Below are 25,085 nucleotides of genomic sequence, written 5' to 3' on the forward strand. Positions count from 1 at the left end.
GTGGCTCCCCGACAATAACCATCATTTTGAATGGTTGACCAATGTGAATAATGCGGAGGAAACACTGTCATACCTTTGAAAATGGATAGGGTGGATGCAAGATTGTCCTTCTCACAGACAATTTGCTCGCATCAATAAAACCATGTAAGCACTTTCGGGGCCCCAGGCATGGACACCTTGGTGGCCCCCCGCACTGAATTTAGGGATCCAGAATATCTTGTTGTGCACCCCGATCTCCCTCATCAGGATCAAAACCCATAGCTTGATATGCTGCCTCGCAAGGATCTAAATAAGCCTGGGTGCTCCCTTTCAGTCCCCTTACCCTCTTCAGTCTTGCTGTTATCAGAATGATAAACATGTAGCATTTCAAAACCACCGTTCCCAGTCCACAGCAAGGGTACCTGTTGTTCTAGTATAGGCATATGACACTTTTTTAATCAGTAGCAGTCACGAGGAAGGTACATTAGCCATAATATAAATGTAGGTCACAAATAGTATGAAAAAAGTACACATAGTCCAGAATAGAGAGACGACTCAGATTAGCAGCCTCACAGAATGCAAAAGTGATCATGCATGGATACAGGGGTCCATTTGGAAGCAAAGAGAAAGCTACACATACCAGAGCATAGATAGTGGACGAGGATATGAATGTGTCCATGTCCAGACAGACTGAAATTAGAAGAGGGACTTGTTTTTTTTAAATTTTTTAAAACTTGTTTAAGAGTACCAATAGCAACCCCATACACGTGTTTTAGCCTTGTTGGGCATCATCAGTGAGGTGAAGCTGAGCCTCTCTAAGCACAGTGAGCAGGGAGTCCACGTCTGGTTGCCCCCAGAGTTCGCAGAAAGGAATTGCCATAGCATTTCGGTGCTGGACTGCCCATGTGGGCGGGACAAAGACTGATATGCAAATGGATATTTCCCAGCTGTGAAAAATACAGTGAGCAAAAAGCAGATGGCTGCGAACTCTCAATGTGGTTAACAACCACTGAACAGGTTATCATGCCTTGTTCTTCCGAGAGAGGGGCGCCTGCTACCTTTGTTGAATTCTTTGAAGGAACTTGGGGTTGGTCACCCTAGGTTACCTGGGGGCAACCAGACGTAGAGTCCCTGCTCACTGTGCTTAGAGAGGCTCAGCTTCACCTCACTGATGATGCCCAACAAGGCTGAAACATGTGTATGGGGTTGCTGTTGGTACTCTTGTTCAGAGTGGAATTGCCATAGCATTTCAGTGCTGGACTGCCCATGTGGGCGGGACAAAGACTGATATGCAAATGGAAATTTCCCAGCTGTGAAAGGTACAGTGAGCGAAAAGCAAATGCGTGCGGTCTCTCAATGTGGACCACTGAACAGGTTATCATGCCTTGTTCTTCCGAGAGAGGGGCGCCTGCTACCTTTGTTGACTTCTTTCAGTTATGTCAAACATTTTTTAATACAGCTCAGGTTATTGGCTGGGCCCCCATTAAGCCTAAACAATATCCGAAGGTCATATGCACCACTGTGGAATGACATTCCTTTCTTAACCAACAGGTCATGGATAAGAATATTGTAGATATTAAAAACTATCAGGGGCAATCAAGACCCCCGTGGAACTCCACACTGATTGGGGGATGAATGTGATTATTAAAGGTCCAATTTCATACTGAAAGCACGTACATTAATAAAGGATCAGAATCATTTGGCTGCTGTATAGGTCAGCCCCCCTTTTCTTCTGATCCTCGCAGGAGCACTAGGTGGCCAATCATATCAAAAGTGATGAATCGATCGAGCAGCATTTGCATGCCATATACATTCACATCTAGCAGCTGAAGTAGGGTCTCACTGCCATCTAACAGGGCAGTCTTGGTCCCTCAATTGGGCCTATAGCCTGATTGTCTTTAACTAGGAGGCTTAAACTAGCTTCCTTGTCTAGCCATATTAGGGATGGGTCTGTATTTGGAACAGACTGAAGGATCCAAGGTTTTTTTAAGAAACATGTGACCCAGAGCCTTTTAGGTGAATTTGGTAAACATTCCTCTTCAAAGGAATGATTAGTGATTTCAACAATCGGGGGCAATAGCCTGAACACATTCCTTGTTCACAACTGCACAAATGTCACTGACGTTAACTGGATGGAATGAAAACCTTTTAACAAGGATCTGTGAAGTTTGACTAGAGAAGGACTTTCTGAAGGAACTGACATTGCAACAAGGCATAGATATAGACTATGCTGCTAATTAACAACACATTTTGTTGATTTGATCACAAAAAAGAATGCACTTTGTTGTGCCAGTGTTCCTAGTGAGCTGGATCTTCTGTGCTCTGGGCAGATGGATCTAGTTGCCTAAGGTATTTAAAAGGTCTTGGTGAAATTATCAGAAGAATCTATTTGATTATTAAATGCGTTTTTGCTTTCAAGATTGCTGACTTATAATCTTTACTTAGCAGTTGAGACAGATTCAATGCAACTTTTTTGGAATCTTTCCCCATTTACTTTCTGCACCCTGTGAGAAACCTGAGGGTACTCTCCCAAGCAGACATTGCAAATCCCTTATTCAGGTGCTCAAGGAAGGGCTGACGCTCTCACATCCAAACTATGAACAGCGGATGAGCGGGAGAGGATCACTTGAGGGGGGAACCCGGAGTTGGGCTGAGGGGAATAACCCAAGTGAGACGCGGTATTATACCGGGGAAGAAGGAGAAGAGGACGGGATCCCTGAGACCTGTGTAGTTTGAACCTGAACCGCATTACACTCAGAATCTATTTCTCACAGAATCCCTGTTTTTCTGTTTCCTACCCGAATGCTCCCAGTCATTCTCCTTCCCGTGCCTCTGATTATTATTTCCCAAACTCCCAGTTTGTTTCGACAAAACACTACCCTTCCCATGGCCTCCCCTATTCAATTCACAAAGCTCACCTTGCCGAGTTGACCAATCACCCCTTCCATATAACACCTTTTTCCCATCATACCCCGTAGGATATTCAGAAATTCTACCCCTCCCTCCTTTTTCCAACACAAACACTTTCCTACACCGTGACAGACAACGGACTAACACCCAAGCAATTTACCTGACATGTCCCAATCCAAGGGTCAGGCAGAGTCAGGAAATTGACAATATACACTCATGATGGCCCTTTCCCTTCCTCACAGGGATAAAAGGCGGTGAACGAAAGCACACTTCTAGCAAGGCAGATTTCACGACAAGACAGCTATTCCAGGGCGGCAGTTCAAGAGGAGGAGAATGGTGGCGATAACTGAAAGGATGACAAGAAGGGAAGTGCCTTGCCCTTTTCGAGCCAGACCCACAAAGCCTCAGTGAAAGGAATTATAAGGCCGTGAACACAATCTGGAATGTGGACTAACAGATGCCAATGGTGCACGGAGTCCTCCTACACTGATAACCAAATCAGGGAGAGACGCTTGCTACCGTGGTACCGCCCTTGACTCCAGAGACAAGAAATACCAAGCCGTTCATCACAGCCGATGAGTCGGAGGTAGAATCGATAGTAAACAGAACTGTGTTGAATGGAATTTGCAAATGGCAACATAATGTGAATCAAGAACAAAGACCTTGTGTGTAGCAGGACTGTTGAAACTATCCAGGGAGATACCAGCTGCAGAGTGGTCCGGCGCGACGTGGGCACTCATTCGAAACACTCTGACTGGTCCCAGCTGGTTGAAACTACAGATCCGAGAAGGTTCTAGGGGAGCCGATGCAAGACGTCAAAGTGGCCGTACAAGGGTCGAATAAAACCCCTTGTACAATCGAAAGTCTTAGTCCCGTAACCAAGAGGAAAGCCTGACTGGGGGCTGAGACCTGTACTTTGGTCAGAGGTGAACCTAGGGGGTCTCGAGTGATTTTCTTACGAACTGTGGCAAGTGTGAATCCGACGGAGGGTTGCCAAAAGAATGCTAGGGGAAGGGAATCCCGCTTTCTGATGAGATAATAAAACTGTGAATTGCGAGTGTTAGAAAGGCTATATGTACCCGACAGAGGGATGCCGAGAGGAAAGCTAAGGGAAATGAACCCCGCATTGTGATAAAGCAAGGTGAACTGTGTGTAGCTGGCAAGTGTGAACCCGGCTGAGGGATGCCTGCAAATCGGGGTGAAGCACGATAACCCCGGGAACATTGTGTTGACAAGAGTGAACCCAACCAAGGGATGTCCACAGTGAAAGATTGTTTAAAGAGACATTGAGACTCTTTAATACAACAGGGAAATATTCAGAGGAAAAGGCTGCAGTGAACCTGACCGAGGGAGGCCTACTTTATAAGAAGGATCGGAGCCCGGTTGAGCGGGATCCAAGAGTGAAGAGAAATCAGCCAACGTGAAGATTTTTTTGAAGATACTTTTGGTTTGTTGTTTATGGTCTGCCAGACTTTCTAAGGCAAAAGACTTTTGCATGAAAAGAGACTTGGCCTCAGAAGATCCTGTTTTCTTTGCAAGGAACTATAACCTTGTGGTGGCGAGGCCCAGGAATGTGCTGTGCTAAAGAGTCCCGCCTTGTCCCATGCTATTAATCTGGGGAAGGGAGACCCCAGCAAAACCATCCTGACTTATCATTTGGTGAACAGTTCTTTCTTTTCTCGAGAACATAATCCCACACTGTTTTGTAACTTAGTTGTATGGAATGGCAATATTCTTTTTTTTTTTTTTAGCGTATAGGCCCTTTTTATTTGACAAGACGCCACTAGTACTGCCTTATTATTATTTGATGGTCGTAACTTGCTCCCATCTTAGACTTAGGTTTAGATTAGGCATTTTTCTCACCCATTATACAGTTGAATAAACACCCTTGAACTGTGATCACTTGTGTCTGTCTTTACTGTTGCCACTATGAGTTCCTTACAACCCCTAACTTTGGCTTTGAGTTTTTTGAGTTCTTCTCAATACCATCTTATTTTATTACCAGTTTCCTTATTATTTTTAATTTTGAAGGAGCCATGAGCTCAATGGCTGTAGAAAGCGTTGTGCTATGTAAATGGATGAGATCAGCAAAAGACCTAGACACAAGTAGTTTTCATTTAATGCTTTGGACAACACAGGTGATGTCTTATCTACATGTAGCTTATGTTTATCTCTGTAGCATATTCCTCATGTGATTCTGTTGCATTCTTTGACTGGGACTATTCTAGGTTAAAAAAATAATTGACAAAACAAACAATGATGGTCTTTCCAGTCTAAGGTGTCACAATAGAAGCCCCAAAAGGTGATATTATGTCCCAAAACTCAACCAAAGTACAACATTTTGAAAGAGTTGGTGATGAGGCTGATTGTTGGAATACCAGACTTCAGATATAGACCAAGAACTCAAGAGCGAATGCATCAAGTGGATCCTTGTATCCTATAATTAACATCCCGACAAAATCAGTGTTTTGCTTGGTCCGTTCAGAATTGAAAGTATGAGCCCGTGAAAATATGATATAAAACAGCATGCATAGCTGCGGGACAGTACACTACTAAGATACGAATTGGAGGTGTTGTATTGTGCCTGTCTGAGGTGAGGTAGGTTGTGATGTCATGTGGAATGCTTATGTGTGGATGATGGAATCTTCTGAAGGAGTGTTCTGTGTAGTGGCAGTTACAGCTGACTGGCCCTGGGTGATGGGAGCCGGTGTTAGTCTAAGCTAATGTCCTTTATGTCTTCATGTGGATTGTAACTAAGTATCTGGAAATAAACTTACCTGAAGAAATCTTAAAGAGCTTGGAACCTGCCTTTTAACAATGGCGACGAGTCAGTCTTTGGTAACCTACGTGCCGCAAGCTGAAGGAATAAGGACCCTGCTGCGGGGGGTGCAGGAAGGACTAGCCACTGGAGAAGGACAACACTGCCCCCAGAAACTGTAAGTCCCATCACCCAGGGGGGAGAGGAAGGAACGGGATGTCGGCCCTATTGCATGTGGAATCAGCCGACCATAATCCAGAAACAGAGCTGTGTTCTCCAGGGGTATCCGCTTTAAAGTTAATGGGATAAGCGTAACTTTCAGTTCCATCTTTGGACTATACGAGCTGTATAGAAGTGCTGGCTCACTGGGATTTTGCTCCCCTTTGTATGGCAAAGCTGTCCGAGCTGTGGTCAGGTTGGAGAACCAGAGACAGTCATATGAGAATGGACTCACCAGTTTCTTAATGCTTTTCTTGACTTCTTCAAGTGGTCACATTTGGATGTTGTGTCGATGCGGTATCCCGTGGGGACAAGGGGGGTGCATGTCGGATCGGAAGAACCAATTTAGATGTGTGCCAGGGACGTGGGTCAGATGGGAAGCGCAGGCCTAAGAGAGTGGCGGTTGGAGATGCGGAGCTCCGTAGTGTCCGGACCACGGCCAGCTTCTGATGACGTAGGTCTCCATCAAGGGGAGTTGGCGATCCCATGGAACTTTACATTCTTAGTGTTCTGGTGAGCATCTGCACCCGCAGTGGATGGAGCAACCAGTGGCGAGTGACGCCGCAGTAGTTGAGTTAAGGACCCGCTCGGGATGTGGATGTGTCATGTGACGAGTAACGGGAAGTAACACGGACGGGAAGATTACATGTCGCTGTACTTCACTCACTGAAGCGCACTGAGCGGCCGACGAATATCTTGTTTTTAAGCATGGCGTCTCCAGTATTGCAACGAAATGTTGTTGGGGGCGCGCCGCTCAGTTTCAGATGTTGAAGCATGGAAGCGGCTGTTAAGATGGATTTCTGAACTCTGTCCTGGAGGGGCAGAGGTTCAGAAGGCCAGCCTAGTTCCTTGGAACAGGGTAACCTCTGGACAAGCCAGACCAATCAGGGTAGCAATGGCGGCGGTCAAGACTAGGTCTCAAGAGGGGTGAGGGTGACTGAAAGCCTGCAATGAGCACACAAAGCAAGGACCCTTACAAATTACTCCAGACAGGTGTTATATTAAAAATATAGACACATTTATTACAAGGCCTTTGTAACATCGACCATAGTAAAGAATCACGGTAAAACTCCAATAAACCAACACATCACAAGCAATACAATATATATACAAGACCAAGGGGTCTAAGGAATTAGAAGCACAAAATATGCAGACCACCTAGATGGGGAGGAAAACAGGCAGTGCAAGTAATCGTTAGACCCAGTTCAACATCAGAGGCCACCTAACTAGAAGGAAGTCCGAGCCCTACGAAGAGTGGAGCCTTGTGCTCAAAAGTACCTGCACACGCGGGTGCCAACGGGCAAAGGGGAGTCTCTTCAGGGAAATCAGACAGTTCAGAGAGGTGAACAAAACGATGATGAACAGATCCCCGCTACTTAAGCGCGGCCTCCACTTGTGCGAGAAGCAGGGCGCGAGTGCGGAAAAGGGTTGCTGTTTACGACAGCGGTGGAGAGCCACAGGCTCCTGCGGGAGGGTGACCGGTTAGTGTATTGACTACTCACCGGTCCCCGATGTAGGCAGGCCCAGGCTTCTCTGGTTCCGTTTCGGTACTGGCAGGTTCAGATGCGATCAGCAGGATGTCTCGACGCCGTGTAGATTCCGCGACAGCAGGAGTCAGGGTCGAGGGTGTCCCAAATGCAGCGAACACGCACAGGTTTGTTACCACAGCAGGGCAACTCGGCAACTGCGTGTATTCCGGTCCCAAAGCACATGTCTCACTTCAGACCTGGGAACGCCAAGTGTACAAATCGTGTGAGAGTGCCGAGGACACAGGATTAGCAGTACGCCAGACGGCGGTGACAGAGCAAGATTCCTGTGTTGGCTGGTCAGTCCACTGGATGGCACAGGGACACTTCCGATGGCTTATGTACAGGATTTGGTGAAGATGCCGAGAATAGTTGTTCCCACTATTCCAAAGGGTCGAAGCGCCTTTGCAGACTTTCTCGTTCGATCAGAGGCCGAGTGGTCTCGCAGGACGACAGCAGTGCAGGGTGCCAAACCTTCAGCGGGTCACCAGCGATTCCTCGACTCAGCTTCTTAGTTGCAGGATACTTGGCTCCTTATCCTTTGTTCATGAGAACTCAGGAGATTGACATGGTAGTGGGGTTTTCAGCCTCCTCTTATCCAGAGTTCCCTTTGCGCCAAAACGGAGAGGGCCCAATGGGAGATCCGCTCACAAACACTCACACCTTACGTGGACCTATCTCGGACCACGGTGGTCCCAGACATTCAGGACACTCTAGACTCTCTGGCACCCAGGATGTGTATTGGGAACAGACATCCCAGCCCACATCCTGGAGGCACACACATGGCATGCAGAAGCCCGCAAAAGCATTGTGTTTCGTGGGAAAGTGCATGACCAAATAAAGACTGCTCCGGGTAATGTCAGTGAGGGATGGAGTTTTCCCTTACATTGTTTTGGTTTGGTTTAGGTAGTTACCTCTTGTGGTAATAGTTGAACATCCTTGCAGTTGTTCTGGAGTGAGGTAGCACCTCGGCTCTTTCATAAAGGATGTTAAGTTTCTCTTTTTTCAAATAGGATTTTTCGAATGGGATTTTCGAATTTCGTGTTTGGATATCGGTCTGGTTTATAGTGGCTAACGTTTTCTGGTAAAGGTTGAACAGCGATGAAGTTGTTCTTTAAGGGAGGTAGCGCCTCCTCTAGGGTTTCTATCCTTCTCATCTTATAGGACAGTGAGTAGCCGGTGGTAAAGGGGTAGCTGGGGACGCCTGGTGATGACCCGTTGGCATTGGGTGTGGTGTGTCCTGAGATGATGAGTAAATTGTTTTCTATGTTACTTGTGACATTTATTGTTGGGTTTCGTTGTATCTATGGGTTCAACAGTTAGACTTGTGTTAGGATGCCATTCTTTCGAATAATACCGTTGAGCTTTTACCAGTCATTGATGTTGGCATTGGGAGTGCGTGGCCACTGCTCCCAATGGGTTTGGAAGGTTTTTACAACGTGGTCTGGTGTTACGTGTATGGTATTGAGTCCATGGGTGTTTGTGATTTCAGTGATGTTGTGTGTTTCCACTTTGTGAATCCCTATTGGAGTAAGGTTGTGGTTGTCTTTTTGGAGGCTTTGAGCTCTCAGTTCGCTAGAGTGGCAGTCTAGAGGCCTGCTGGAGTTCCAGGGTGGCAGCCTGGACACCCGCGTTGTTTTAGGCGGGGGCAGGTGGTAGGAGGTGAAGCTGTTTTGTGGTGGTTTAGGAATGTAGGTGATGTGGCCCAGTTTCAGGGTTTTTCAGGTCCTGGGGCGAGAGCCCGGTTGCTTGTTTGTGGCAGGAACAGGCAGATGGATGACAGAAATTTTGCGATTGGTACATGGAATGTAGTTTGTTAGGGGGCCAATGTTTTGGCCGTGGAAGTGTCCGTCTGCTAGTTGAGTGCCATGTGTGCGTATATTTTGGAAGGTGGTAGTTGTCTTGTTTTGGTATGTGTCTTATTCTTTGCATGTTTGGTTTTGTAGAGGAGGAAGGTGTGTTGTATTGTGCCTGTCTGAGGTGAGGTAGGTTGTGATGTCATGTGGAATGTTTATGTGTGGATGATGGAATCTTCTGAAGGAGTGTTCTGTGTAGTGGCAGTTACAGCTGGCTGGCCCTGGGTGATGGGAGCCGGTGTTAGTCTAAGATAATGTCCTTTATGTCTTCATGTGGATTGTAACTAAGTATCTGGAGATAAACTTACCTGATACCTGAAGAAATCTTAAAGAGCTTGGAACCTGCCTTTTAACAGGAGGTTTATCCTAACTAGGGAGCTTGATACTGAGAATCACAGAGCCTACTATGGTGTTAAACAGGCATCTGTCTAGCTGCATGGTAGACCTTAATATCATTGCTAGGCTTCCATGACCCCTTCCTGTCTCTTTTTATTATGTATGGAATATCCCTTCGGCAGAAAGGAAGAAAGCAAGGGACCAAAATTAGGCTGAAACCAAGTTTCGGTAAGTGCTAAAATGGAAAGATCTCTGCTGATGATAATGCCATAGATTTCCAGGGCATGACAGGGCAAGGGGCATGCACTAATAAGCACAAACCATAATTCTCAACTTCCAGTAATGGTGAGGATGTTTGACTCCATTAATGGTTGCCATTAATCATCAATTCTTGAATCATGAAGAATAGACTCAGTAGATAAGGAATGCAACAAATTGGGAAATTTGATTACTAAAGTTTCAATGAATCCTTCGGATCAGGCAATACAGCTCTTATGTTTTCGAGAATATTGCAGAAGTGCCCCTCGTAGGTTGTGCTACATATAGTGACAGATTTAGAGTTTGCAGGGCGCCTGGCATTGGCAAGTTCACTTCAAAATGTTTGTGACTCATCATTATTGCAAAGGGTTTGGTCACAATTCAGATTGAGCATGCCAGACGGTGCTCTCTTACTACAAAGTTTGGAGGAAGAACTGGAAATATTCCTAGTCTCTCCTTCGTGATAATGTTCCATATCCTGGCAAAGTACTTGGCATAGACAACTGAAAATCTACAAGCATCTACCATACCATTGTTCTTGGTCGACAGAGTAGGAGCCCGCTTTTCTGTTAAACTACAGTTTGGCACCTTCTGCCCCCTCATGGCCCGCTTCTAGATAAGTAACTTCATACCTTCTGAGCTAAAAAGGGTTTGCACATTCCATACAAGCTACAGTTAGCGAAATATCCCGACATTCATCCGGTCATTCTTGGCACGTCCCTAGCTAACCTTCCCGGTCATTGCAAATAAGCCACACCCAATTGCTGCAGTGCGCCTCAACCCCCGGAAAAAATCTCTGAGACATTCTAAACAGGGCAGATATCACAGAAAAATCTTGCTGATCAACTCCACAGTAAACAGACATACATAAAACATGTTGTATTAATTTACACGTTTATCCCAGTAGAGACATTGCAACTCCAAATGAGACATTACTGCATATAAATAATTGACAGGTTGAATCAGTAGTTGAGTGATAGAGTAACACCATGAGCGCTTGAGCACTTCAGTTGGGGGAGTAAAGCAGTAATAGGTCTGTCAGGGTAAAAGTGAATCTTCTATTGGAAGTAGTGAGTGAGTGTGTGGGCATGTGAATGGGGGTGTGCGTGAGTGAGTGATTGAAGAATTGAAGCAGGGATTGCCTCTGCAATTGAGTGTGTGTAAGGGCGTTAGACAGGAATAGCCAACTTGGCCTTCTGTATCTGTCCGCAACGAGACAAAATCTTAGTTATAGTGAAAGCAGAGATCTCAAGTTATCCTTTGTAATGTGAGAAACCTGAAGGAGTCTCACCCGCTAGTCCTCGGAGATCTGTCGGCAAGGTGGCCATGACACGGCCACAGCTATTGGATCCATTTCCTAGGGATGGACCAGTGGGGGAGGATCATCTGAATGGGGGGTCTTCGGGGAGTGGAGGTGGGACACCGACGGGCGAGACGCGGTACCCCATTCCCTCTAACACCTTTTCCCCATCTTACCCCATAGGAGATTTAGGCACACTACCCCCAGCCCCTTTTCCGACGCAAAAACTTTCTTACACAGTAAAAGACAACGGACTAACACCAGAGCTGTTTACTTGACATATCCCAACATAAGGGTCAGGCAAAGTCATGCAATTGACAGTAACCACGCACACCTGATGGCCCTTTACCTTCCCTACAGGGATAAAAGGCAGGAAACGAGAGCACACTACGAGCAAGGCCGAACACACAAGGAGGCGGCTATTCCGTACCAGCAGTTAAAGCGGAGGAGAAAGGCGGTGAGACCTGAAAGGACGACAAGGAGGTAATTGCCCTTGCCCTTTTCAACTCAGACCCGCAAAGCCTCCGAAAGGGGAATCACAAGACCGGAAGGACAGCTGCAGTGTGGTGTGACAGGTGTCAATGACACATGGGGCCCTCCCTCACTGATAGCCAAAGCGGGGAGAAGCGGTGACTACTGTGTGCTGTCCTTGACTCATGAGACAAGAAACTACAGACTCGGTGAGTCGGAGGGAACTGATAGTAAACCGGACTGTGCTGAGCCGAAGGTTGCAAGCATTAACATTTGAACAAAGAACTTTTATGAGTTGAACTTTAAAGAAAGTCCAGTTAAGGTCCAGATGCAGAGTGGTCCGATGCCACATGGTCGTTCATTCGAAAGACTCTGATCGGGGCCTGTTTGTTGAAACTGGATATACGAGAAGACCCTCGGAGGGCCAATGCAAGAGGTTAAAGTGGTCATACAAGGGTCGAGTAAAACCCCTTGTACAATCGAATGTCTTTGACACATTGAGAAGCAAAAGAAACTGTGAATGATAATAAACTGTGTGTAGCCTGGCCGGGGGACTTTAAGGAAAGCCTGATTAGGGGCTGAGGTCCAGTCCTATGTAGAGGGAAGAACCTAAGGGGTCTAAAGAGACTGTTTGGTGAACTGTGGCAAGTGTGAACCCGACAGAGGGATGCCGAGAGAAAGCTAGGGGAAGGGAACCCCCGCTTTCTGATAAGATTGTGAATATTGTGAGATAAGGCAAGTGTGAACCCGACGGAGGGTTGCCTAACGAAAGCTATGAGAAGGGAACCCCACTTTCTAATGAGATGAGCAAATCGTAAACTGTGTACGTGGTAAATGCATGTACGTCATTTAGCAGTCACCAGTGGTCGCAACTGAGGTCGCCCTTGCTACCCGTAAAAAAAAAGTGTTATTTTTTTATAGTAGCTCTTTGTTTCTGGAGTGGCTGGTTTTCTGATAGCTATAGCCGGTAAGATAGCTCAGTGGGTTGAGCGCTGGATGCTGCCAATGTGCTTGTGATCTGCAGGTTGCTGGTGACTCCCAGCAAGGTCAACTCAGCCTTTCATCCTGCTGAGGTTGATAAATGAGTACCAACACAGGTTGGGTGATATTGTATGTATATTTGTTGTATATGAATCAATTAAGCGTAATGCTATATAATAACACATCATTATCGTTTGGCCTTGGACGTCTGCTTGCATTCACAGTGATTTCATAATATGGGCCTATACGTACTGATATTAACGATACATATGGTGATCCATTCTTGTATGAAATGTATATCACTTTACAGTGATATCGTAACCAGTTTCTCGTAGTGTATTTAGAAACAATGCTATGTGATGCCACTTCCTGTTTTGTTGAGGGCTGAAAGGTTGTGTTCCATTGCTTCCTGTTATGTCACTTCGGGGCGTGGTCAATTGACAACACTTCCTGTGATATCATCAGAGGTCAAGGGTCGTGTGATGTCACTTCCACTACCCCTGGCATTTTGGTGAAATGACGTCCCTGGGAAAATGTGAACCCGGCTGAGGGATGCCTGGAAATCAGGGCGAAGCATAATACACACGAGTACATTGTGTTGACAAGAGTGACAGAATTAATTATTTGATCAAATAATTCATTCTGTCTTTATAGTGTAACAGATGACTGGGCAGAGACAGGATGGAATAGCCCTAATAACTCCATTTTGTATGATTATAGTTGACAAGAGTGAACCTGAACGCGGGAAGTCCACAGTGAATGATTGTTAAAAAGGCATTGAGGTTCTTGAATGTTACTTTGTGAATGAAAGGCCGTAGTAAACCCGACAGAGGGAGGCTGACACTGAGAGAAGGATTGAAGCCCGACAGAGGGGGATCCCAAGGCGAAAGGTAATCGCCCAATGTGGAAGATTTATTCAAGGTACTTTTTGTTTGTTGTTTTTTTTTTGGCACATCAGGTCCTCTGAGGCAAGAGACTTTGTGTGAAAGAGACTTGGCTACAGAAATCCTGATATTTTGGAAACAAACTGTAACCTCATGCTGATGAGGCCCGCCTTGTCCCGTTCTAAAAACGTGGGGAAGGGAGACCCCCGCCATACCATCCTGGTCTTATCATTTTGAGAACACTATCCCACACTATTTTGTAGCTTAGAGATAAGGATTGGCAGTAGTTTTTTATTTCACAAGACGCCACTAGGACTGCCTTATTATTATTTGATGGTCGTAGCTTGCTCCCATCTTAGATTTAGGTTTTCATTTGCCGTTTTTCTCACCCATTATACAGTTGAATAAACACCCTTGAACTGTGATCACTTGTGTCTGTCTTTACTGTTGCCACCATGAGTTCCTTACAGTAAGTTGTGAGATTTGAAATACTAAAACACTTGCTTTTTATTGTTGCTCACAGTACTTTCTCCTTTGGTTCTTGCAGTTGTAATGTTTCAAAGTCTCAAGGCATAAACATTGTGGGGTTTAGAAGTGCTACTGAAGAAAACTAATACATTAATATAAAATATTAGATCTTCCATTAATTGGCATGACTGAATAGAATACCAACCAGTGGGGAACTGAAGATCAAAGGTATAGAGGAGCAAGACCTGCAATTACACGAACATGTGCAGAACTGACTTCCTTGTGACTCAGCCTTACAGTTACATAAATGCATGCAGAATGTATTAACTTAATTTCTTGGATCTGTTTTTAAATTACAGCCCAATAAAATAGTTCACAAGACTATAGACCATATCTTTGATACTTTTAATTGTAGGCACCCTGAGATTTGGAAAGTGTCAACCTACAGGTAGACCGGCAAGTAGTGATCTGCCCAAGATGATGAGGTGGCAAGGCATTTTCCACTTTGGAGAACACTGAATGTACTTTTGAATGGCAAAGACATAATGTTGGTGTGCAAAAACACCAAATAAAAAAATAAAAAACTAGACAAAATAGAGCAGGCGTTTACCATAATCGGGCAGGTTGTTACTCTAGGCAGAGGATACCCCAGAAGGTGGATGGATTTGGCATGGTGGTTGTGGGCCACTGCTCTGAGGTGCTACAGTGTAGGATTGCCTATTGGTATTCAGCAGCGTGGTGTGCACAGGACAGGTGTGCTTTGTACACCCATCCTGGATTTATAGCTTCCATATCTTTGAATTCTAGCACTTGTGGCCCCACAGCATTGACAACATTCACAGATTCACATGAAACCCCCCTGTTATCTCTATCTCACCATGATCGTTCTTAATGATCTGGTTCCTTGCCCTAGAAGTAATTTAAATTGGCAACTGTGGGAATCGGCTTCCATAACTTCTATGTTGATAGGCTATTGTATCTATATGTGTATGGCACACGCTAACCAGTAATACTTTTTTTTCTTGTTTTTACCCAACTAGATGCAGATTTCGAAGACTTTTCCCAGAAGGAGAGGTTTTCTTTAAGTAAAAGTGACACAGGCCCCATCAGTTATGAATCTGACTTTGGCTATGGCTGGAAAGAATCCTACAGAAAGGAAAAGCTTATATTTCATAGTGGCATTGAGGAACCATCAGGCATTAGCGGGTCACTTGCAGGAAACAAAAACGATGATCGGAAAAAAGAGGATGATGTACTGAAGCAAGATGGAATAAAATATTCACCCAGGAAAGAGTCTCCTTTAGCCAGTGTTCTACCGATATCCCCGGATGAGCAGATCCTGCAGTGTGATGTGGGAATTCTTACAGTCATGCAGGAGCCTTTGCTTGACTGTATTGTGAGAGAATCGCCCAACAAGGATGTGTCCTCTTTCCTAGCTAAATCTCATAATTCACTCATTTCCGAGTCACGGGAGAAGAATATGACCTTTTCCGATACTGCAAAACCCTTCAACAAGGAAGGCCTACATCTGCCTGATGAGTCAAACCATTATCTAGAGCACGAGGTAAGATTTTGATCAATTACAATGGGAGGGTGTAAAACTAGCTGTGACTATAATGTTATAAAAAGTAAACTTTTGTCAGAACTTTTAGTGATGCACATATACAGAGAGCACAAGGGCTCCATACCCCAATGGCAGATCGTAATGGGGCCTTTGAGGTCTCCTCCGTTGCCCCAGCACACTGCAGCTTATAACAAGTTGGTCTAGGTAGCAAGTGGTAGTCTGACACTTACTCATTAAGGTCATTTATAGTCTACTGAGCTATGTCCTCATTTAGATTAGCAAGGATTTCATTTTCAATGCACTACACTATATGCAAATTCATTGCATATGCAAACAATGACTGTTGCTCCCTACCACTCTGTATTGTGATATGTAAGAGACAGGGGGCTAACTTCAATTCGACCTGCAGCCTAACACAGGATAACAGGGAACCAAAGACATCCAGACGAAAATATCAGTAGCCCATGTCCCTCCCTTTACATCCTAATGAACCACCCTGGACAAGGAGCCGGAGAATGGTTTGCCTGAGTGCGTCTCACTGATCCCATTCCCAGATTGACTGCACAATCATTGACAGGCTCGGATTAAAGAGGGTGTTCAATACGAAGTTGCTCCTTGCTGGGCAAGACTGGGCTACCAATCCTACCCAGGAAGCCCTTCATCACAGCGTGTGGCTGCCCATTGGGCCAGATTAACTGAGGGGTAGTTGTGCTGAGGGGACTGGAAACAATGCTATTTATAGTGTGCCCATGTGCCTGTGTGTGTATACACGTGTTGGCCTGACACACTATTCCTTTTGACTTACTGCACAAAAACCCAGACTCGTTTAGAGTGGAAAGGGTCGCTTTAATGTGACAGGTCAAAGCTTACAAATAACCGCTTACCTAGCTCCCTAGCCTTACAAACTAACAAACTGTTTTAAACAAACCAATGAATAATTAACACTTTAATTTCCCCAACAATTAAATAATTAAATAAATAAATAAATCCAACTTCCTCCCTAACCATCCCTTAGTCCCTACCGTCTCCTTACCACTTCTCAAAGTGTCCCGTTTTCTCCCGGGGCCATGCCCCTTCAGGTTCAATATCTGTTCCCCCGGGTAGCCCGTTTGTGCAAACAGCACCACCCCCATCCTTTCCCGCGCCATTCCTCCCATTGTGCTTCCCTCCCCCCACATCTAAAGGGGCCATGCCCCCGGCAACCAAACAACTTTCCAGAGCCATGAAAACTCCCCTCTACACCAATCTCCTCTTACCTATGACCTGCAGCCAGTCTGACCTGCCACATCAGCAACAGATATTATACATCACAACTTTCAAAACTAATGCCCCAACCTGTCACACAAAACTACCGAAAAATTACAACCCTTGAACAGAATACTCAAAATCCCAGGAATATTTAAAAGAATAATAACCTGTAGAAACCACCTTAAAAGATGCCACCCCCCCCAGAAATTAAAACCAGGAACCTAAAATACCCAAAAAACAAAAAGGGGGTGGGCGAGCGGGTCAGTCTTAAGTCCCCAACCGTCGCCTGCTTCCCGAACCTTCCCTGGCCCTTAAATACCCCGGGAGAGGCGCTCTGTGCGCAGGCCACCTCGTTGGCCTGTGCAGCGTCAAAATAACCCCAGGGTCCCCCTTTTAACTTACTGCACAAAAACCCAGACTCATTTAGAGTGGAAAAGGTTGCTTTAATGTGACAGGTCAAAGCTTACAAATAACCGCTTACCTGGCTCCCTGGCCTTACAAACTAACAAACTGTTTTAAACAAACCAATTAATAATTAACACTTTCATTTCCCCAACAATTAGATAATTAAATAAATAAATCCAACTTCCTCCCTAACCATCCCTTGGTCCTTACCACTTCGCAAGGCGTCCCGTTTTCTCCCCGAGCCCATGCCCCTTCAGGTTCAATACCTGTTCCCCCGGGGTAGCCCGTTTGTGCAAACAGAACACCCCCATCCTTTCCCGTGCCATTCCCCCATTGTGCTTCTCTCCCCCCACATCTAAAAGGGCCATGCCCCCGGCACCAGAAAAACCCTCCACCGAGGTGTTCTTTCTGCCCCACCCCTACCAGTTCTCCTTACTTCCAATTCCTTAGCATATCTCCCACCAACGAGCTCAAATCCGCCAGATAATGACTATTCCCGAAAACTCACAAGTGGACACCATCCTCTCTAAATATCATGAACCCTTCATAAACTATTTCCTTGTGGTCCAAAACCTGTACCACCACCGAGGCACAAAAGTTTACCATCTCTCTGTTTATCCCTTTCCTTGCCCGATCTATCGCTCCCTCACTTCTTGCTCCCCTCCAAACTCTCTGCGGCAACAACTTAGTCCAAACTACAGATGCTTGATGCTACATTTCTCGGACCCATAACAAATCCCTTTTCATTTTCCTCAGAAGAGCCACACCCGTATCTCTTACCACGTCATTTTCCCCAGCATGAATAATCACCCCATCTGGAGACCTGTAGCGTTCCCTCAACCCCGCCAACATAGGAAGTAACTGATCCTAGCGAAGCCCCCCTAAACCAGACCATCTTACCAAAACATTTTTATAGCTGCAACCCAATTTTCTGCCAAACCCCCTTTTCTCAGCTTCTTTCCCCGCCCACTTAACAATAGAATGCCCAACGATCCAAATTTGTGCAATCTGCCCCGGCTTCCGAGCAGCATCTGAAAAATAATTACAAAATCACTTACAAATCAACAACAAACTACTAAATGCAACTTTCCTGCTAACTTCTGAAAACTCTATCAAACATCCCCATTGCCCAAGTCCCTGACATACCCTTTGTATCTCCCTGACTTCCAACGCCCCAGACCTTTCACCTTCTCCTCTGAATATCCCATCCTACTACCTTCAGCGCTGCACCCATCCTAAATGAATGAGTTCCAAAATCCTCTGCCTTTTCCCCTAGTGCTACCAGAACCTTTCGTAGCACTCCCAGAACTTGTGCCGCTGATACTGGCGCCCCATTCTCATGCTGGAAAACCAAACCTGTCCTCCCCCCACAACACTCTTTCCAAACCAAACCTGTCTGAACCGGGCATAAATCCTTACTCCCACGACCCAACAAAACCCAAGAGCCCTTTCCTTTTTGATCTGTCTTAGACCTCCTGATCTTGATGTCCAAACCTAACTCAGTAAACTGGACATCCCCCCATTGCAGCCCACCTACCCCACTTTTCCCCCCCACCAGCTCAAAAACCCTAAAGGCCCCAAGGAATAGCCAAGTAAAACAAGTTGCGAACAATTCTCCTTCCCATGCCGACCAGCAAATCCCCCCCACCGCCTGACACAACCTAGTTAGCAATTCTGCCAATATCGGTCTCCTCTTATCTTTTTCCCTCTTACTTTCCCTTGCCCATCCTTCCAACATCTTGTTTGTCATTTCTCCACCGCTCGGCTGAAAACCCCAAAACCACTTCCCATAGAAAGCAATCCCTGCCAGTTTCCCCATTATAGTTGCTCTAGACCAGCCCCTATCCATGCACCTCAAAAGGAAGTTAGTGACATCGTCCCTTCTCCGTTCTTCCGCATCCCCCCAACCTTTGCAACTACGAGCACCCCCTGCTGTAAAATCCTCCCAAGCTCTCCTATATGCCTCTCTAGATGCAGGAGCAAGAGAAATCTCCACCAATGCAAGCGCTCTCAGCTTCCTATTTTCCACAGCTCCTCCAGAATCCACTGCCCCTCATGATCCACATCTGGAGCCAATCCACGGAATCTCTGTCATTGAAAACGAGATAATGCATCAGCGATGCCATTATCCTTCCCTGGCACATGTGTTGCTTTGCAAACCACATTCCATTCCATGCAACGCAGGACAAACTATCTCATCAGCCTCGCCACCCTCTGATCCCTTGCTGACTGCCTATTCACTACATGAACCACGCATTCATTGTCAATGTTAAAATTCACTTTCTTGTTTTGCAACTCCTTCCCCGACAACTTCAGTGCAACCAACAAAGGAAAAAATTCCAGGAATGCAAAGGCTCCTTCCCTCCCTCAAATAACGCAATGGCCACTTCTCCGCGCACCACTTTCCTCCCCAAAACACTCCAAAATCTCCTGCACCTGCTGCATCTGAAAAGATCTGAACTTCCCAAGACACTGGTTCTCCCTGCAGCCACATGGACACTCCGTTAAAGCTCTCCAAAAAGTGCAGCCAAATTCTACAATCTTCCCGCACTGCACCTGTTACTCTTATCCGGTGATGTGGGCACTTTGCTCCTGCCATAGACCGCGCCATGTTTCTGCAAAAAGTCTGCCCTGGGGCCACCACCTTGCATGCAAAATTCAAATGTCCCACCAACTCTGCATTTCCACTAGCATCAATTTCTTTGCCCCAACTGTTTTCTCCAACAATCCTACCAGTTTGCTCACCTTGTCGTGCGGCAAGCGTGAGGTCATAGCCAGTGAATCCAGTTCAATCCCTAGAAATGTCAACACCACTGCCGGCCCTTCTGTTTTGTCTTCCGCAAGAGGCACACCCAGATCCCCCATCAAAAATTGGAACAACTTTAGCATCTCTTTGCACTCTCTTTCTCCTTCCGCCTCGCTAATAAACAGAAAATCATCTAAGTAATGTAGCACACTTTCACAACCTGAACTGTATGAAAAAACCCACTGTAGGAACAAACTGAAACGCTCAAACAAGGCGCAGGAAATTGCACACCCCATTGGCAGAGCTTTGTCGATGTATATCCTATCCTCAAATTGCAAACCCAATAGCCAAAAGTCCTGCGGGTGCGGCAACAACCTGAAAGCCGCCTTAATGTCACACTTGGCCATGAAGGCCCAGCGCCCCGCTTTTCTCACCAAATCCACTGCCTGATCCACACTTGCATATACAACCCCACATTCTTCAGGGCCAATGAAATCATTGACAGACATGCCCTTGGGCCATGACAAATGGTGTATCAATCTGAATTCCCCCGGGGCTTTCTTTGGCACAACACCCAGCGGAGATACCACTAAATCATCCGGCAGATCATCAAATGGCCCTACTATCCTCCCTGCCGCTATTTCCTTGCCCAATTTCTGTCTTACCACCTCCACATTTTCTTTGGCTGATTTCAAATTTTCCGCCCACCGGCGCACCTTTGGTCCCTGATAACCCAGCCTGAAACCATGACAAAACCCCTCACTCAAAATCTTAGCCCCTTCCCTGTCCGGATAAAACTCCAACCACTTCTCCAGCACCTCCAACTTAACTGGCGTAAAAGCCTTTCCCCACAACCCCTCTGCCGGCTCCTCTCCCCCTCCCCCTGTCTCCTTGTTGGAAACACTGAGTGAGAGAGTGTTTCCCTGCACATTTGCTACATTCATGTCTGAACCTACAGAAATTCCTTGTGCAGCCGTCCTTGTTAAATGCCCAACACGCTGCTGAGGACTGCCCTCTTCCTCCTCCCCCCACCCCCTCCTGGGCGGGGCGACCAAGAAAGGGCTGGAAAGGCACAGGCAGCCCACTTGCTGTGTGCAATGTCGGGGCAGGCCTCATTGGCGCCATCCATTACCGCCATAAATCCATGTCTATCTCCCCCCAAACAGCCTGACTGTTCTCAGCCATTCTTGCTCTGAATTCCTCATCATAACGTACCCACGCAAAGCCCCCGAAACTTGTAAACGTCTTCCTGATCACATCCATATATTTTAGCAGACCCACACACCTCTCCGGAAATTTCTCACAATATACACTAGCACAAATCATAAACACTGATGTCCAGTTTTCAATTTTCACCGGTACTCTTGGGCGCAAGGCCAACTCTCTCTCCTCTTCCTTAGAACTCTCCTTTGCTCTCACTTCCCTATGAAGCAGTTTAAACACATCCACAAATTCACCTGCCTGAATCTTATCCTTAGTTGCTGCCATCAAGTGTGCCCCCAAAGGCTTTGTGATGCCCATGTAAGGTAGCTTTTTCTCTTTGCCCTTCACTTCATCTTCTTTTTCTTTTGAAACCTGTACCTCGAGCACCAATGGCTCAACCACTTTGTCCGTTTGTACTTCCACTGAGCAATTTCCTTTTTCACCCACCAAGGCTCCAATAGCCTATACACCAATCTCCCTCCTTACCCCTTGCAGACCAGACCCTACATTTCCTGCCCCTGTTCTCGTATCCCCCCCTCTGCCATGCAGTTGACCAGTTCCTTTCCTGCTCACCTCTTTCCGACCTGCCATCGCCTGTCTGCGGTCTGGCCTCCACTCCGATGTTCCTCATCTCCTTTCTTACTGGGCTCCTACTGCGGGGACAAAACATGTCAGCAGTCGCACCCAGCCAATTGTTCCCCCAACCTCTTGCCCCCCAAACCCTCTGCTCCTGTCTTTCACAATCCCAACTCGAACCCCTTCTCCCATTCCCCCTCCTTCTTACCGCCCTATAACCTTCATCCTCCCACTGACCCACATATTCCGCCAACCCAACTTCATCATCCCTGAAATACCGTTGCTGATGCAAGCTCATGCTCGGGTTGAGTAGCTCCTCTTCTTGAGAGCCCGGGACGTCCGCCCCGCCACTCCTTTGTCGTCTTCTTGGCGGGGCCGCAGAAACCCCTTCTTGGTCCTCTTCTCTCTGGCGAGGTGTACTCTCCTCCACCCTGTGGTCCTCGTCGCTAGGGGCTGTGCTGCGCCCTCTAGACAGTCCTTGCAGCGACCGAGGAGGGGCCGTTCCTAAACCCTCTCCATCCTCATCCTCAATAAAAGCGGGAGCTGCGCAGCGCCTTCCGCCTGGCCTCCTTTTAGCCGGGGGGCCGTTCCGCGCCCCTCCCTAACCTCACTAATTGATGGGGACTTCTCTCTCCTTCTCCCACCTGCACTCTTTCGCAGGTATTTTCCCCCTTTTCCCCTCTAGCCTGATGCCCCACCTTGTGCCCCATCACCCCCTTGTCCTACCCCTTTTTGGACAAACCTGACATCCCCCACTTCCTCCCTTTCATTATGCAAACCATCCCTGTCTCTTTCCCCACCCAAAAACGCTTCTCCCCTAGATGCTCTCCTGTCAATCTCCCTCCTTAACCTCCTGCCTCTGGATTACCAGACCTCCACCCTACCAGGCGCTGGGGTGCAAGCTACCACAGCTGTAGGAGCCCCATCTGCCGCTGTTCTCCGCTGTGACCTACCCCCCATATCCTCCCCTACTCCCGTAACCTCAACCACAGCACCTTCTAGCTGGGCCTTAGATGCCCTGCTAATAATCTCAAGGGCCTCTCTCAGCACCCTAGCATCCACCAAACCTTTCTTACTATTTTCCTGGCCTGATATGGTGCACCCACCAATCTGTCAGTGCACTAAAATATGACCTTTCTGTTCAAATAGCTCTGCTAAGCCCCCAAGCCGGCACCTACCAGTGGAACAATAACCCGCTAAGGAAAGCCCCGAAAAAGAAGGGGCCAGAAATATAAACTTGAATATTATTGTAAAGAGTTAATTACTCTCAAATATCAGACAGAAGTACAATACTAATTAATAAATTATATATGTATTTTACTTTTTTTTATTTCACCCCCAGAAAATACTCTTGCCCTAAAAGAGCCCTACTTAATACCATAAAATTGCCCCCAAAGAGACACACCCAAAAAAAGCAGCAGCACAGGATCAAATTTGGCACAAAGCATGTTGTGTCTCACTGCCCCCTGACAGATAAATGTGAGGCCGCACAGAAATGAAAGAAAAGCGGCACGGTCCCTTTAACTGATCTGCACCGCCTCCTCTGCTTGCAGGCAGCTACAGCGGCTAGGAAGGACTTTGCTGCCACTGCCCTACGCACCAAGGAGGCACGAAAGGACTGTGGACAAAGGGTAACCGAAAGCCCTCTCAGGCTGCAACTGGGCCGCACGGAGCGCGGAGAAACCCCAGAGGAAAATGGAGGTGCGGGCACTGTCTCCGCTCCCGAAACACAGAGGACCCAGACAAACCCAACCCCGCGCCCCCACGCAGAATGGCACAATGGGAAAGGAACCGCCGCGGAAGCTGACCCAAGGAACCACAAATAATACACACCCAGCCACTCCCAAGCAACCGAAAATGCTACGCGGCAAAAATTAACGTGCCGCCGCACCAAAGAAGCAACCCGGCACCAGAGGCCCTGACCCACAAGACTCCACAACCACTGAAAAGGAAAACCTAACGGCGAAAGTAAAACAGAAATAAAGGTATCTTATTTACGGTACCTCAAAATATTATATATATATATTTTTCTAATATATATATATATACACATAAATATACACATGTGTGTATATACATAATATACATATATATATATATATATATATATATATATATATATATATATATATATATATATGTATATATATATATATATATGTATATATATATATATGTGTCTACTAACTACCTGCCCCTTATCTAAATTACCCAAACTCCTCACCTCCAATAACCCTAAACCCAAACAGGGAAGGCTCGGGAGCAGGCGACCAGGACTGTCAATCTTAAGTCCCCAACCGTCACCTTCTTCCCGAACCTTCCCTGACCCGTAAATACCCTGGGAGAGGCGCTCTGTGCGCAGGCCACCTCGCTGGCCTGTGCACCGTCAAAATAACCCCGGGGGGAAACTCTTTGCGTTCCCCCGAGGGCCCCCCTTCTCCACTTCACCACCTTCCCGGTAGTGTGAATGTGTGGGAGCAATTTTGGGGGTTTATTGTGAGAAATCTGCATTGCAATTTTATGTTGGGCAATGTGAAAATGGCATAGGGTGAAGATTTATTGACGGCACAAACATGACAATGTGAAACTGCCATGATATTTTTTCGGTGGCAATGCTTAACTGGTGTGGTTCAAATGGTGTGGTTCAAATTCAAATGGTGTGTTAAACTAGCAGAGTATGTTCCTGGGGAGAAAGACATGGCATCACAATGCACTTAAATGGGGCATTGTTAAACTGGCATGGCACTCTTCACAGTTGCATGACATTTTGTTTGGTAACAATGTGAAACTGGTATTGCATCATTTTCTGGGTCATTGAGGAACAGGCCTCTCAATTATCCGGGAACAATTTGCAACTGCCATAGGAATGCACTGATAGTAATGTCACGTCACAACAACGTGGCCAACAGGGCAATGTACAACTCTCATGCCAACGAGAGATTGCCATCCTAATTTTCTTAATTTTTTAGAGGTAAATGAACTTGGAATTGTCATTTTCATGGGGCATTGTGAAACAAGCATTTATTTTTTCGATGGGAAATAAGAATCTAGAATGTAACAATTGTATATGACAATAAAAACCTAGTGTGGCCATTTTCACAGGGTAGTGTGAAAGTGGCATAGTTATTTTCTGGGGACAACGTGAATTAGGCATGGACATACTTACGGGGAAACAATTTGACGAAATGGAAATTTGTTTTTCTTGGGCCTAAAATGGATGGCACAATTGAAACTGATACTGTTTATTTGCAGGCAATGTGGAACAGTTTTATTAGGGAAACAAAAAACGGTATCAACAACAACGCAATGTCACATGACTTGTCATTTTAGCTTTCATTATAACTTTCTCACAAAAGTCAGAGAAAGAAAATGGAATACGTTTCCAATCAAACCTGTC

At 46.2% G+C, this 25,085-nt stretch overlaps 1 protein-coding gene across 1 annotated transcript in view; it reads left to right on the forward strand.

Moving 5' to 3' along the window:
- Positions 1 to 25,085, forward strand: part of LOC138481743 (cancer-associated gene 1 protein homolog) — a 947,940-nt gene that overhangs the window by 176,443 nt on the left and 746,412 nt on the right. Inside the window, exon 4 of the mRNA XM_069613838.1 lies at positions 14,987 to 15,510. Within this exon, the coding sequence (XP_069469939.1) occupies positions 14,987 to 15,510 (524 nt within the window). The remainder of the gene's footprint in view (positions 1 to 14,986; positions 15,511 to 25,085) is intronic.

Source organism: Ambystoma mexicanum, chromosome 5p (genome assembly GCF_040938575.1).
Source record: "Ambystoma mexicanum isolate Mex_15411 chromosome 5p, UKY_AmexF1_1, whole genome shotgun sequence".
NCBI classification, from domain to species: Eukaryota; Metazoa; Chordata; class Amphibia; order Caudata; family Ambystomatidae; genus Ambystoma; species Ambystoma mexicanum.